This window comes from Cryptotermes secundus, unplaced genomic scaffold, assembly GCF_002891405.2.
Source record: "Cryptotermes secundus unplaced genomic scaffold, Csec_1.0 scaffold218, whole genome shotgun sequence".
Lineage (NCBI taxonomy): Eukaryota > Metazoa > Arthropoda > Insecta > Blattodea > Kalotermitidae > Cryptotermes > Cryptotermes secundus.
The window spans coordinates 104,839-120,330 of NW_019733320.1; the positions used below are offsets into that span (position 1 = coordinate 104,839).

The 15,492-nt window shown below is 40.6% G+C and overlaps 1 protein-coding gene across 1 annotated transcript in view; it reads right to left on the bottom strand.

Moving 5' to 3' along the window:
• Window positions 1–15,492, bottom strand: part of LOC111867911 (E3 ubiquitin-protein ligase HERC2) — a 126,577-nt gene that overhangs the window by 18,096 nt on the left and 92,989 nt on the right. Inside the window, exons 61-73 of the mRNA XM_023858132.2 lie at window positions 14,956–15,132; window positions 14,014–14,163; window positions 13,109–13,357; window positions 11,546–11,775; window positions 9,821–9,976; window positions 9,247–9,362; window positions 8,761–8,972; window positions 7,595–7,689; window positions 4,906–5,012; window positions 2,649–2,826; window positions 1,808–1,957; window positions 1,421–1,524; window positions 756–862 (exon numbers count right to left, since the gene is read on the bottom strand). Coding sequence (XP_023713900.1) covers window positions 756–862; window positions 1,421–1,524; window positions 1,808–1,957; window positions 2,649–2,826; window positions 4,906–5,012; window positions 7,595–7,689; window positions 8,761–8,972; window positions 9,247–9,362; window positions 9,821–9,976; window positions 11,546–11,775; window positions 13,109–13,357; window positions 14,014–14,163; window positions 14,956–15,132 — 2,031 coding nt within the window. The remainder of the gene's footprint in view (window positions 1–755; window positions 863–1,420; window positions 1,525–1,807; window positions 1,958–2,648; window positions 2,827–4,905; window positions 5,013–7,594; window positions 7,690–8,760; window positions 8,973–9,246; window positions 9,363–9,820; window positions 9,977–11,545; window positions 11,776–13,108; window positions 13,358–14,013; window positions 14,164–14,955; window positions 15,133–15,492) is intronic.

A 15,492-nucleotide genomic window follows, 5' to 3' on the forward strand; every position in this document is an offset into this window, starting at 1 on the left:
TTTGTACATCCTCCCTTTCCGACTGCATAGAAACACTTGGAAGAGAACCAGTCTCACGCAATGCCTGGTGAATTCGCGTAAATACACGTCGAGATGGAATCCTTTGATTGGGAAAACGCCATCGGTACTCTTCAACAGCAGCACGTGCATTGCCACCGCAAAATCCATACACAAAATGCATATCACAATATTCAACGTGTGAAAACACAAAAGGCATTTCAGCAACTCCGCACAACTACACGTAATTTACCAACCATTCACGACGCTGCCGCAACGTACTCTGTAGGCTCTGTAGGTAGCGCATGAGCCACATGAGCTTATGGCTAGGGTGAATCACCGCACTCAAGGACATAGATAAGGCATCTCAGCTGACAGGTACAGTGCGTGGACCCGCCAGAAAACCACATTTTCCTCGGGCCATTATCTCCTTAACCGTTCAACTTTGGACATAGGTGTTTTGGGTTATATCGGCATACTTTAACATAAGGAACACCCTCCCGAAGTTTGGTCCATTCCTCCTGGGACACCCTGTATATATATATACATCGCAAGATATGTTATAATCTTTAGAAGATGGTAGAAAAAACAATTCTGAACCAAATGACAGATCAGGCTCTTCTGTGCTTAATCTCCTCACAAATTTTATGTGTGGAAATGCCTGGGTAGAGGTGACAGTGGCCACAATGATACATTATTGACAGAAAAGGTGAACCAGGGAGGGGCCATGAGACTTCTCATATTCCAATCCTACTTACCTGTAGCAATGCATATGATTTTCTTTCCTTGGAGAGCAGCAACTTTACGTGGTCTTCTAACATGATCATCAGTACCATGACCCAACCGGTGATAATCACCCTTTCCCCTGCAAGAGAAATTTCATTAGGCATAAGTTAACATTACTTCTTGGTTTTCGAGGCAGCAATGAGTCTTCTAGGTTGCGACATATTCAGAAGCTAACATGTGGCAATTTAAATAATTTGACTTGTCTATTTAATAAGATGGCTTTGTTGTAACATCACTACTTGCCATCAAATGTTGCTGTGAAGTAGGTAACATTCCTTTATATGCAGCTGGTCCTGGGTTCAAATTCTAGCATACAGACAGCTTATTCTGAGGTTTCCATGGTTTTCCTCAGTCCCTTCAGACAAATGCTAGGATACTATCTTGAAGGAGGACTGCTACTGAACATCTATGGGGATGGGAATGGTGAGCACATACCACTAGTCAAATGTAGCAGGGGAAAACACAAATGAACTGCTCTAATGCAACTTCAGCCACCACAAATCTCATGTGAGTCATATGGGATTGAACCTAAGGCTCTGTGGTGAGAAGCTAGCACTTGCCTGAGCTACAGCATGGCCACAGTAAAATGTTATTTGGTCTGCAACAAATAACTCGTTAGGACAAGCCAAATACTCACCATGTGTAGACACTGCCAGAGCGAGTAAGTGCCACAGAAAACTGTGAGCCGCATTCCACTTTTATTACACCAAGACCAGCCAGTGATTCAATTTTCATTGGAATCTGGAAGGCAAATTGCAACCAAATTAATTCTTGTCCTTAGATTTTCACAGATGGAGTTTAATGATTACCCTGCAAGTGGCAAGCAGCAAAGGAAGTATTCTGCCTGCTGCATGACTTACTTTTCAACCCTGAAGATGGAGGTAGTATGTTCTTACAAGAGGTTGGTGAACTTCTACCATGCTACATGGTGTCACATCCCAGAACAACATATTCTACATAACAGTTCCAGTTACAAGTGTTGTACCTCTTTTGCACTTATCTGTCTGAAATAAAAAATACTAACCTTGCAACCATCAGAACCTCCACGACCCAATTTCCCATAATCACCATCTCCCCATGACCATACGTTGTCATCGTCAGTTATGCACAGAGTTTGGGCATCTCCACTGCCACATGCAATGTCCATAACTCGGTAACTAAGAAGTGCTTCTACCTGAATAAAGCAAAACAAAGCGATATCGATATGATTAATTGTACAAACAGCAATCATCAAATGCCGCACAAACAGCTTTTTCATCACTGTGAAGGCATTGCAGATCTCCATCCTGAAAGTAATGGCTGAAAGGGCTGCAGTGAAGCTGTGATGGGCCCCGCAAACCAACAATGAATATCAATAATGCTTTGAAAACAATAGAGAACTTCTGAAATAATTACAAGAATGCAATATGGATGATGCAAACAGTATACATATGAACACTAAATATGGCCTGGTTTCTTGCTTGTAATTAGTTTCATACAATTTCTGGGAGAATGTTGAATGAATATTTTCATATCTCTACCAACAGAAATGACATTAACATATTATATGAAATAAAAAAATACTCTTTTGTTTTAAAACTTTGAACTTCCCAAATTATTAAAGGTAACTGTTTCCATTAATATAAGAACATCCTTCTACAGAGTAAACCTGGAGGTCTCAGGGTAAGACACTGGATGCCTATTCTAAGTTTTATTCACAGAGACATCTGTCTGCAGATATTTTTGCTCTTACACCGAAACTTTCACCTCTAACAATGACAGAACTTTTGGATATGTGAGAATACAAGAAGCCTGCATTAAGCTGCAGGTTCCCTCTGCTGATCACAATCTTCATCTCATGATCACCCTATCGTTTCAGTACTAACCAATTTTGGCTTGAGCTGGTCCTCACTGTCACCATGTCCAAGCCTCCCATATCGACCCTTTCCCCATGTGTAGACATCCCGATTGCTTGTGATGGCTGCCGAATGAGCCCCTCCGCATGCGATATCTATGATTTCCTTGCCTCGTAAAGCCTCTATGACTCGTGGGCGCTCGCAGGAACTGGAATTAATTGCACATCTTCTCTGTACAATATGAAAATAGCAACAAGAAATCATAATTCTCTATAGTTCAGGAATAAGAGTCACCTTGGGATGTCCTTAACAGTCTTGTGACTGGTTCCTGCATGGAACATTGGAAATCACATTTGATCCCACATGAGATGATAAACAAGTTTTTACTTCAACCAAAAGAATAAAAAACTACTTGAAATTTTAAGTTCTGACAGTGGGACTAGGAAGAGTATTGATTTCTGGACTACAAAACTGCATACTCTAGGTGAAGTTTATTTTCTAATTCACATCTACCAGACATTATGTCACATCTCGGACGACAGATCTCTTAATATAACTGTTCCATATCAGCTGATTAATCAGTTCAAGTAATTGTCAATTATATTCTTTCAACTGAGAAGAATGGGTATATATACCCATTAATTTTGAAATCTCAAGACTGAAAATTACAAATTAAAATATTTTATGACACATCTACATGGTGTAATCCAAAAGTTCCCGAAATATATTAATAAAAACTATTACATCTTATCTAGATCTTATTCTGCACCATCACCTTCAAAGTAGTCCCCTTGGGGGCGCATACACCGATCCCAGCATTTCTGCCACTTTTCAAATGCATCCTGGAAGTCTTTCTTTGTTAGGGTGTTTAGTACTGTCTGCGTTTCTGCTTGAATTTCCTCAACTGTATCAAATCTTCGCCCCTTCAACTTGATTTTCATCTTGGGGAAGAGAAAGAAGTCGCTGGAGCTAAGTCTGGCGAGTACGGTGGGTGGGGAACAACTGCCATCTTGTTTTTAGCCAAAAATTCCTGCACAATGTAAGCTGTATGAGGTCGTGCATTGTTATGGTGGAGTACCCAGTCGTTCGTGCGCCACTTCTCGGGACGTTTTCTCCTCATGTCCTCCCTCAAACGCCTTAGAACATCACGATAGAACTCTTTATTGACTGTCTGACCAGGAAGGGCGAACTCCTTATGAACAATCCCGTCAATATCAAAAAAACAGATCAACATGGACTTAATGTTGCTCTTGACTTGTCCAGCTTTTTTTGGCCGAGGTGAAGAAGGGCTCTTCCATTGCAACGATTGCTGCTTGCTTTCAGGGTCGTAGCCATAAACACGACTTTCGTCACCAGTGACAACCTTCGAAAGAAAGTTTGGATCCTCTTGAAGCTGTTGCTGAAGTTCCCTGCAGACTTCCAAGTGATGCTGCTTCTGTTCATTTTGCAGCAGTCGTGGCACAAACTTCGCCGCAACCCTCCTCATGTTCAGTTCCTCTGAAAAATTCGTTGACATGTACCATAAATTAGTCCCAAGGTATTACAGAGGTCTTGGATGGTCAGTCTACAATCCTGCAGAATCAGATCACTAACTTTCGCGAGATTTTCTGGTGTTTTGCCCGTTGACGGCCGTCCCGAAAGATCGTCATCATCAGTTGATGTTCAACTATTTTTGAAATGCTTATACCAGTCGTAAGTGTGTGTCTGGCCTAAAATGTCACCAAAAGCTTGCTTCAACATTTGGTGCATTTCTTCAGCGGTTTTCCCAACTTTGAAACAAAACTTTATACAGACACGCTGCTCTCTCAGGTCAGCCATTGCAAAACCGCAGACTCACGGAAACACACACTGGAAATACGTTCACTAACAATAAACCCAACCACTCAACTTGATGCCGCTTGCCACACTGATTCAAGAAGGATGTGTGAGGAGACACCTAGTGGTATTTCGATGTACTCATAATCATTCGCACGCAAAATTCAAATTTCGGAAACTTTTGGATTGCCCCACGTATGATCAAGGATTGTTAAGTTTACCATTTAAATTTACAAGAACTTTAAATTCATAATCTAGTACTTCTTTTGGCTTATTTTGGACTTCATCCATTGTCTGGTATGTAAAAGATGAAAGACCACGGCGTTTCGGAAACTGGATCTGTCCAAAATAAGCCAAAAGAAGTACAGTACACACCATCGTCAGAATCCTTTCATGTCTATCTCATAATCTAGTCATTGACAGTTCTGTCCAATGTGCTGTATGTCATGGCATACTAAAAGCTAAATTATACCTTCGGTTGCCATGGCCAAGCTTCCCGTCATCACCTTCTCCCCAGGAGTACACTTCACCTTCTGCTGACAGAGCCAAACAATGTTTCCCCCCTGAATTAACAGCCACCTGGTGAGAGAAGTAGAGAAGTGGGTACAGCGCCTTCAGAACAAGTGGATGGAGTGATATGTGATGCAACAGCAAAGTAATCACACTGAGGCAGGGAGGAGCATCTGAATGATGCACTATGCGTTCACACGAACCAATGAGAAGCTGACAACAAAATGTGTTTATACAGGGATTTACAGAGTCTAATAACATTTACCTGCTTCTGAAAAAATGTACTTATAACTTCTCAGGCATAAAACCTTCTTTTTTTTTCCATTGGACATAAAATCTTAAAATTATGAAATGTACATAGTGTATAAAATAAATTCTAAAGATTACAGTTTTCTGGGATGTGACCCCATGTAATCTGGTAGAGATGTCTCAACATTCTGGAGGAACTTGTTGCTTCCACCTCCTTTTACCCATAAGAATTTCTCCAGAACACTGGTAGCGATCTATCACACTATACAATCTATACAATGTCACACTGCATAAAAACATAATCTTAAAATTCATCACCACAGGAACCTCAAATTTAATAAATTCTACCTGTGAAATGAAAAAAGAAACTTGTCTCTGATAAGGGACTACATGGATATCAGAAATGCTGTTTGTACATGTGAATGGGCATACAATAAAAATGTCTTTTTTAATTTAACACTGGAAATGCCAAGGACACTTGACTGTCAAAGGTTACAAATGTATAAGGGCGTCCCGTATATAATGCCTCCTATTTTTTTTTAAAGAAAACTACAACAGATACAGAAATCATAATAACGCAGTTAAATAGAGCAAGATTTCAGCTACTTACAGCTATTTTTCCACATAATCACCACCGTTCGTTATGCACTTTTGCCATCGATGAACAAGAGCCTGTATGCCGCGCCTGTAAAAGTCTGCAACAGCAGAGGCTAGCCACTTTCTTACAGCTGCAAATGACAGCATCGTTGTCTGGAAAATGTTGCCCACATAATCCATCTTTCATAGGCCCAAAGAGATGGTAGTCTGAAGGTGCTAAATCGGGGCTATAAGGTGGATGTGGTAGGACAGTCCAGCCAAACTTTGCAATGTGCGCAGTGGTCGCCAAACTGGTATGGGGTCTAGCGTTATTGTGTTGCAAGCAAAAGGTTGTCTGCTTCTCTGGCCTGACTCGGGAAATACGGGCTTTCAGCTTAGTCAGCGTTGTCTTGTAGCATTCAGAATTGACAGTCCCTGGTCATTATCTGCTGATCGGTTCAGATGAGGCGCTGTTCATTGTGAGGAGTGGCAGCTCAGCAGGGATGCCCATACCGTGGCTTGTTGTGCACTTCACTTTCGCCACTGTTGAAACGCACTACCCACCAAATCACTGTGCTGACATCCACTGTATTGTCTCCGTACACCTTTAGCAAGTGTCAATGGATGTCAATGGGTACAATTTGTTCGGCAGTGAGAAATTCAATAACACATTTCTCTTTCATACGCACTTCTATGTCAGACGCCATTTTGGTAGATTGCTCTGCTGTTGCTATCTGTCGCACAACAACCAAATTAACAGTATTTTGGCGGGAAAGTTCAACCTTTACTACAACACCACCAACATCCAGCTCAGATGTTACATATTAACACAAAAAAAATAGGAGGCATTATATACGGAACGCACCATGTAGAATGAAAAACCATGACTAACACAGGACGAAGAAAATTTACTTTAATCCCAGTGGTTCTAATTAATGAACAACCAATGCTGTGTTATACAGCACCGTGAAATTCTCACTTAATGTTTCTCTGGGGCTGTGTATTTAAATAGGAAACAAAAGAAAATGAAAATGGACATAGTTTAACAATGAGATAACAGGATTTGAGATTCCCACAGTTGTGGTTAAGAAGAGTTCTATCTTATGGTATATAGCGTTGTGTAGTCCATTGAAAGTCAACCAATATTTCCGAGGAACAATGGTTGATTTTCAAACAAACTGCATGACAATACATGTACATAGATTCTAAAGGTTCTGATGATTGTGTACAATATTCAGAATCATTGAGCTTTTGGACTTTGTCCAAGAACTCTTTCTAAGGGACCCAAAAGCGCCATAGCTCAAGCGGTTAGTCGCTAGCTTCCCACCGTGGTGGCCCGGGTTCGATCCCAGATCTGGTCAAGTGGGATTTGTGGTGGACAAAGTGGCGCTGGGGCAGGTTTTCTCCGAGTACTTCGGTTTCCTCTGCCAATCTTCATTCCACCAATTGCTCCACAATCACCCTCACCTATCATCTGGGGCTGGTACAATAGGCCAGAAGTGGCCACAGTACAAGGGACTTAGTCCCACCCCACTAGCAATAAAAAATGGGGGGTGAGGGACCCTCTCTCACCCTCCTCTCACACCTGAGGACAGAAACAGATCAAGTTTCTGAAATGTTGTGTTCTCTAGTTTCAAGAATACTGGATGATGGATGAAGTTCAAAAACCCAGTAATTCTTAGTTCATGGCATTACATTACTCTTCAATGAAATAACAGGATTTGGGCCACAGAATCTGAAGGCCAAATGAGAGGAAACCTTAATTCATGTACAAGAAAGAGAGGTTTTCCTGTACCACGGAAGTATTGTGGATATTTTATAATAACCTTCTTAATGAAGACATGCTGGATGGACTCCAAAAGAGTAGGCACCATCACAGATTCAGTCCCTCCAATACCAAGCCGTCCTCCAGCACCATACCCTACACACACAATGCAGTATCACATGGCTGATATAAGCATTCATTTGGAATTATATCCATGAAACCCACTGTATAGTAACACATGGGAAAATTTCTTTACACAATGACATAAGAAATTTGGTATGTTAAGTTTAAGGTTTAAGGTGATTTTTTTACTTTGTCTATTGTCATACTGAGTATCTTTTTCTTATAAAGACCACAACAGTTCTTAAATGTGTTCCATTTTTGATCTCCACCACAGATCCAGAGGTCTGGGTTCGATTCCCGGCGCTACCAGCTTTTCTGAGAAGTAGTGAGTCTGGAACAGGGTCCACTCAGCCTCGTGAGGATAACTGATGAGCTATTTCAAGGAAATAGCAGCTCTGGTCTACAAAAACCGAAATTGACTATGGGGATTCATTGTGCTGACCACGTGACACACTCTATCTGCTAAAGTTGGCACTAACTTTGCTGACAAGCAGCAGTTGCTCTGTTAGTATAGTTTGCTTGAGGAATAAAACCACGGAGTTTGTTTCGGTGGAAAGAAGGATATGAAGAGATTCCTCTCCTCTTGGGCCTCTAGATCGAGCTACTCTCACACCCCGGCCCAACAAAGTAAGATCCCATTCCTATCCTCTCCACCTAAAGATCAAACCAGAACACATTTCCAAAATGTTGTGATTTTAATATAAAAACTAGAAGTTTTTGGAAGAACTAACTGCTTGCTCTCTTTCCCTACATATTAGTATTTGATATGACACAGACCACATAAAAAACAAGAGCATCCAAAACAGTTCTTGTATTGTTGTGCATGTACTTGTTGCCACAGAACATGTTTACCAAGCTGTTGCCTGGCAACATTAGGGCGTGGGAAACACACACATACATACAGACAGCAATGTGACCTCATACACCTTGTCTTACTTTTCTTTTTCTTTTCTTTTCTTTTTTTTCAAAATTAGGAAAGTAGGCCAATGACAGAACCACAGACAAAGTTCAAATCATGAAATAACATCAGACTTAGTTTAAATGTGCCTGCTTTGGCTATACAGTATAGTACGGTACACCTCCCACCTTTGACGTTACATTTACCTGTAGCATACACTTTGCCATCAGCAGTGACTGCCATGAGGGTCTGCTCCCCTCCCAGGAGCTGGACAGGCCTCAGAGCCGACAAGGCTTCACATGGGGTGGGGAGCTTCACTTTGGCCCCTTCAACACCTCCAAGCTGCCCCCTGTGATTGTGGCCCCAACCATAGATAGTGCCACTGCCATTCCAGGAGAGCGTCCAATCCTCTGGACGTCTGTAATGATGATAATGTGCAATGTATGAGCACCACTTTACACTGTGGGCAGTACATGAGCTCGAGTCTACACCTATCTACACATGCAGCCTCTTTCGGTTATTTGTTAGCAACAAAATAGCACTGTGCCCCAAATAGTAATGAAAATGCCAACAGTTCACCTGTAATGACTAAAATGAATGTGTCAACACACAAACTGTAGGACACAAGATTGTTTTGTTTTGAAATAATTCGTGTCTGTAGAAATATTTGATGCTTGACAGGATACACTGACCTGTGTAACCAGAGTAACAGTTGTTCATCGTGTGCTTGTTTAAACATTTCATTGTTTTCATGGTCCCACACCACTGTATCACTCTCCTGAATCATCTCTGTTATTTTTTTCCGTACCTACAAAAATAGTTAAATTAAACAACAAAAAACAGAGCTCTGTACCCAAGATGCAGAAGAGTACGTGAAGAAAACAGAACATTTTGCATAGCTATGCCATTTATTATATACAAACCACATGGAACGGAAAACTAGCGAAACATCAAAGAGACAGGATCATGTCAGACCTGAGTTAGTGAGACAATTAGTTCAAGAATAGGCCCTCTGTGTGCATTGTTTGATCTGGCGACTATTACACTCTTCAAATAAGGATAAATATCTGAACCTCAAAACACCAGAAATCAAACACAGATCAGCAGAGTATACACACTTTCCTATGTATGCCTTGGTGGATGCCACATAACCCAATTGGCAGGACAGTATTCATGACACCAAAGAGATTTATAAAATGAATTTAAAAGTAAAAAAAGGAGTTTCTTCTTGGTATAAGTTTTGATTTAGTTAAGATGAATACAAACCTCTATGCAGAAACTGTGGGGCAGAGTTGTACGGGTGACCAGTGCTGCTGCTACCCTGGCAGCCATACAGTAGCGCCGGAACCATGACCACTTGTGGTTCTCAGCACAGCAGGGCAGGCAGTCAAGACCCAAGTCACACGCCAAGGCAACAAGCACCTAGTGCATACAGCATAACATCTCGTGCACAAGACCAAACAAAAAGTTATAATATTTAAATGCAACAAAACAGTGTCTCCCATTTTTGAATGACACTGACTTCAATGCAGAAGTTACATAGCATTTCATATCAGGATGAATAAAAATGGGGAGCCAGGAGTGAATATGGAGTAGGAAAATGGGTAGTCCATCCCAGGTTGGGGACCTCAGCTGTTCACATTTGGAAGAGAACTGCTCACTTGTCCATCCCAGATCCCAAATCTGTTTCACAGATGCTAACATATTGCTGTGGATAAGTGTTTTAATTTCTCAGCCATCACACATCATAACTGACACAATGAAAGTTGTAAAAATAGAGAAAAAAAAGGAAAACTTCTAAACACATTAGAAAAATATATATAAAAATGAGTAAAAAAAGACTGCACACAGATGACACATACACTGACGTCTATAAACCTAATTTGAGTTATTACAAGAATTAAACACCGCACAGCTACACATATACATTATAAGAGATAGAATCAAACCATCCCAGCAAGCATTCATAAAAAACACACTTAGCACAACACAACAGGAAGAACAAACCATCACTTGGAGTAAGAACACAAACAAGTAATCACACGATACATTAAAACATATCATATACATACATTTTAATAGGAGATATTTATACATGTTACAGATACATGTGCACAGGGGGGACCATACTTTAAACAATTAATAACCGAAGCCACGACAACAGTAAGACAGCAGTTTCCTCATCTATAATTTTAAACATCTGATGATGACCATATTGGTTGAAACATGTAGTGAAAAACTTTTAAAAGGTTTTTATGTGAAAAACTTTTAATAAGTTTTACAGAAAGACGTGTTGCAGGTGAGACAGTGCAACAAGTAACATTTGATACTTTTCTTTAATTCAGATTTCTTTACTTTTTCCTAAAAAATTATGCCTTGACATAATCCACTTGTAACTGTTTTTGTATGCAAACCAAGAATCATTAACCTAAAGACAGATGGAGAGAGATCTCTTGGGACAGTCAGCTGCAAACAGGGAGATGATATACAATGGATTTATAGAAGTTAGGTTATGAGTATATGCCCTACACTGCCCTTCACTGAACTGATTCAGGATGAAATCAAACGGCAGGTTTTTACTGTAACATTAAAAAATCTCTTGGTTCAAAAAAAAAAAATAAATAAATAAATAAAAAAAAAAAAGAATAGAAAACTATCTGAGCTCATGGAAGGCTCTGTGTCTGAAAGTTAAGTTGAGAATGGAGATATACTGTGGCTTCAGAAAACAAAGTAACTCTTTTAATGCAGTAAACGGATAATACTGAGACGTGTCACCTGAGGGTTGAAATAGTGGAGCCAGAGGAGATGTCCAATGCCAGCCAATGGCTCAGTAAGCATGTTCTTGCAGCCATGGATATGTATGCAACAACTGAGGAATTTCTGGAAGCGGCGTTTTCTGTACTGTCCATGCCGAGGCTATGTAATGTAGATCAACGGAACCAGATCTAGTCACAACTGATACCATGACCTGGAGTAGATAAAGATGCTTACCTTGAAAAATGAACTGTGCATTAGATGCTTGCCACTGCGAACAGCAGAATCTTCATACTCATACTGTCGTAACAATGCCTGAGGTAAGCCCTTCACTAAGGTTGGCAGAGCTGAATCAGTATTTAGTCCCTGATCCATTTTAAGCAAAGCTGGGATGTTTAGTAGTTTGCCAAGCCGAGACACCATCAGCTTGCGCAACTTCTGCAGAGCCCACATGCGCTGTGAAGCCGCTAAAATGCAAATATTAAATACATTAATTAATCACCCATAAGCAGATCAGCCTGAACAGTTTAATGGGCCCAAAATGAGGGGATAAAAATTCTATTTTGTTCCTGCTCATGCCTCCAGTTAGTACTGAATTTTGAGATGGCAAATTGCACATTTACTGGTTACAGAGTGCGACTGCTGATTGAAATGTGACAAGAAATGCAGTTCACTCAGCACTGAGGGGATAAAAATTCTATTTTGTTTCTGCTCATGCCTCCAATTAGTACTGAATTTTGAGATGGCAAATTGCACATTTACTGGTTACAGAGTGCGACTGCTGATTGAAATGTGACAAGAAATGCAGTTCACTCAGCACTGGTGAACACAAGAATGGAAGGGAGGAAGAGTGAGAGAGGGAGGGGAGGAAAGGGAGAAAAAGAAAAAACAAAGATAATAATAAAAACAAGTTCTGGCAAGAACTAATCACCTACTTTCCTTTGATATGATACAGGCCACATAGAAAACATGCCCAACAATTCTTCCATTATTGCACATGTATTCATGGCTACAGGAACACATTTACCAAGGCCTTTGCCTAGCAACAATGGGGGGGGGGGATACACATACAGACACACAGGTAAAGTATGCTAACAACAGAGGAAGTGCTGGAGGTGGTCTTTTCCTTGCAGTCTGACCCAAAGTTATATAGAGAGGACAACTCACTGCTTAGGATCGTGGTATAGTTGCTTGACTCCCAGAGTCGTGAGCCAAAAAAATATGATGAATCCTGTGGTACACAGAACCAAGAATGATTGTGCTGGCAAGTGCCAGCAGAAATTTACCCTGCCTGCCAGAGGATCGTGATTATCAGTCAGTCACAATGTGCAGAAACCTGAGAGTTTGAAGACCTAATTACTGAGCCGTTGCTTAGCAATGACCATCTCTGTGGGGCTTCTCTGACTTCATTATTCCAGTTTTCATGTGTCATGTCACATGTATGTTTATGTGGTATTGCAATGGCCGTTTCTTCTGGCTCCACTATTCTAGCTTTCAGGAGTTAGGGACAGATGCACAGCTACAGACATTAAGGCAATCTTACAAACCCCCTTTTATTTTTTCAAAACAAGGAAAGTAGGCTTAAATGAGGAAATGCAGTATCATGATGCAAAGGATTAAACAGGGCATTCAGAGAGTAAGGGATCACAGAAAACACACATATCCTAGTAATCCCTCCTACCATGAAGATGGAGGCAGCAGATTCCGCTGAAACATTGGTACCTATGTAGAGGCTCTATGGCATCAGATCCCATGACACCATAATCTTAACAAACTTCTCATATGTTGTCTTAGGCTCACCAAGAGAACTGAGCTGAGCACAAGATGCGAGTGCTGTTGCCAGGCGAGTTATGAGGTTCCTGTCTGAACTTGGCATCAAACGTGCATCTAGCAGACACATCACAAGTTCTACTGATGGCTGTGAAAGAATGGCTCGGTCTGAACCCAGCTCATGGGGTCCAGCATAGGTCACAATGGGGTACACTGTGAATCTCCAGCCCCAACCATTTACGGAACCATCGCTAGTAAACTTCCAGCGCAACTCATCACCTGGAAGAAATAATCAGGAGCTGGCACTGTCAACTAATAGGCAAAATGGGCTACAAGAATTGTCCTGTGGGATATTTTCAAACAAGTACAATGGTAATATTTCTGAGTTTTGAGAATTTAAATTTGAAAACAACTGTGCAATGTAATGTTTATTCTTATGGAAAATTATTTTGGCAGTACTCACAGCTTTCATAAAACATCTAATTTTCCCTCATTTAATGTTCAGTTTCAATAATCTATAGCCAATATTCTCACTGTTTTAAACTCCCCCCACTTAAGATGATCCTCGGTTTAGCGTTCACACCCACTGTTCCCAAATGAAACCTTAAATGGGAGGCTCAATGTTTAAATTTTGAGCCTGAAAAGTCCTTTTACTGCTTCTGAGGAGATTAAAAATTAAGAAAAGAGGATAAATAAAACCAATTTATCAGAATGAAAGCAATCTGTTTGAGAATCTCAAATATCTCCTGCAAGAAGTCCTGCGTTTTACATGAATGCTACAAGACACTGCTATGACACTGATGAGAGAGACTATCTCCTTCTGGACTTAGGGCTAACATTTAGAGGCCATACATATTTAACCTTTGTGCGGGTGTTTTTAATGTTGCTGATACATTATCATTCTTTGCGTATGTCCCATCTGTAATACATTTTACCTGTAATACGTATTTCTGTGGACCAGTCACTCCATTCTCGACCTGATCGAATAGACACAGTTCGTCCTGTACCATCTATAATCGTCATAGGATCATGACGTCTTTCTGTTGAGCACTGTCGATCGAATTCAACCCGCAGACCTTTTGCCCCTAGTAAAGAATATCACTTTCAGTTAACAATAAGTCTGCATATACTGCACACAGATCTGGTACAAATATTAATTATATGGGTGGGGTTATACGGAAGTAAACATACAAACTGAATTGAAACATCTGACATGCTGCAATATAAAGTCAGACACAGGAGAGTTCACATGTACATATTTGGACAGTTTTGTATGTGTATTTATCAGTTATTTTGTCACTGCTCATTAACTGTTGCAATCAGTCGAACAGTGCACTTTCCTCTACAGATCCAAACCAACACTTAAAGCAGAGCACAAATTATGTTGTCACATATGTATATATGTTGTATATGTGTCGGACTATAGACGGGGCATGAATTGGTGAATAGATTTATTGATCACTTATGCACACCACTCAAAACTACAAGCACTTACAACACGATCGCTATGTCATCTCAACTATAGCGCCATCTCTTTTCAGCCTCCCTTGCAGAGCTCAATTGACTGCTAACTCTCTTATAACCACTTTGCATGGAGCAAATAGAAAACACCATTTTCAGCAATAACTCTATTGTTGGAGGGGCATGTTTCATCTCCTCAAGGCCCATATACTTTCTTCTGCCCTTCATTCTTGAACACTCTTGATATCTATTCTTCCTCGAGAGAAAGATACATGGTTTTATACCAACATAAAAGGGTGAAAATTGTACATCTGTGTGGTTTAATCATTACATTTTTAGTAAGATGGCAGGGTAATAATGTATTCTGATCTGAGTGGTAAGCAGAGCATCATGCTCAAATATGCTTAGCTTCTTACCTGGAATCTTCACATGTCCAGACAGTGTTGCATCATCTGTGTAGGGGTGGCTGCTCTCCTGCACCACAGGCTGAGGGGTCAGGTGTATTGAGTGCGTGTTGAGGGCCACGTCTTCCAGTTCTGTCACACACAGCTCCAGCAACATGTCTCGAGTGTCAGTGCAAGCACTACCCATTGCTGGAAAGTAAAACTACATGCCATGTTTGTTTCAGGGGACATACTGTAGATAACACAATGATTGCATGTGGATACCCTAACTAAGGTAAAGTTGTCCCTGTGCTTAACTAATTATGTACTACAACACAGATCCACATTTTCTTGACCCCAGCACTAACTGGAAGTGAGTTAAATTTTGAAAAAATGAAAACGCAAATTTGACACAGCACAATAGTATAGAACAAAAACCTACAACCTGAAAAAAAAGGGGGGGGGGAGGTAAATTATCTCTGCATGTAATTACATAATTAAGAACTATGTCACAAATGCACATGAAGAAGTGGAGGTACAGCTCCACCATTCTTGATCTTGGCACTATAT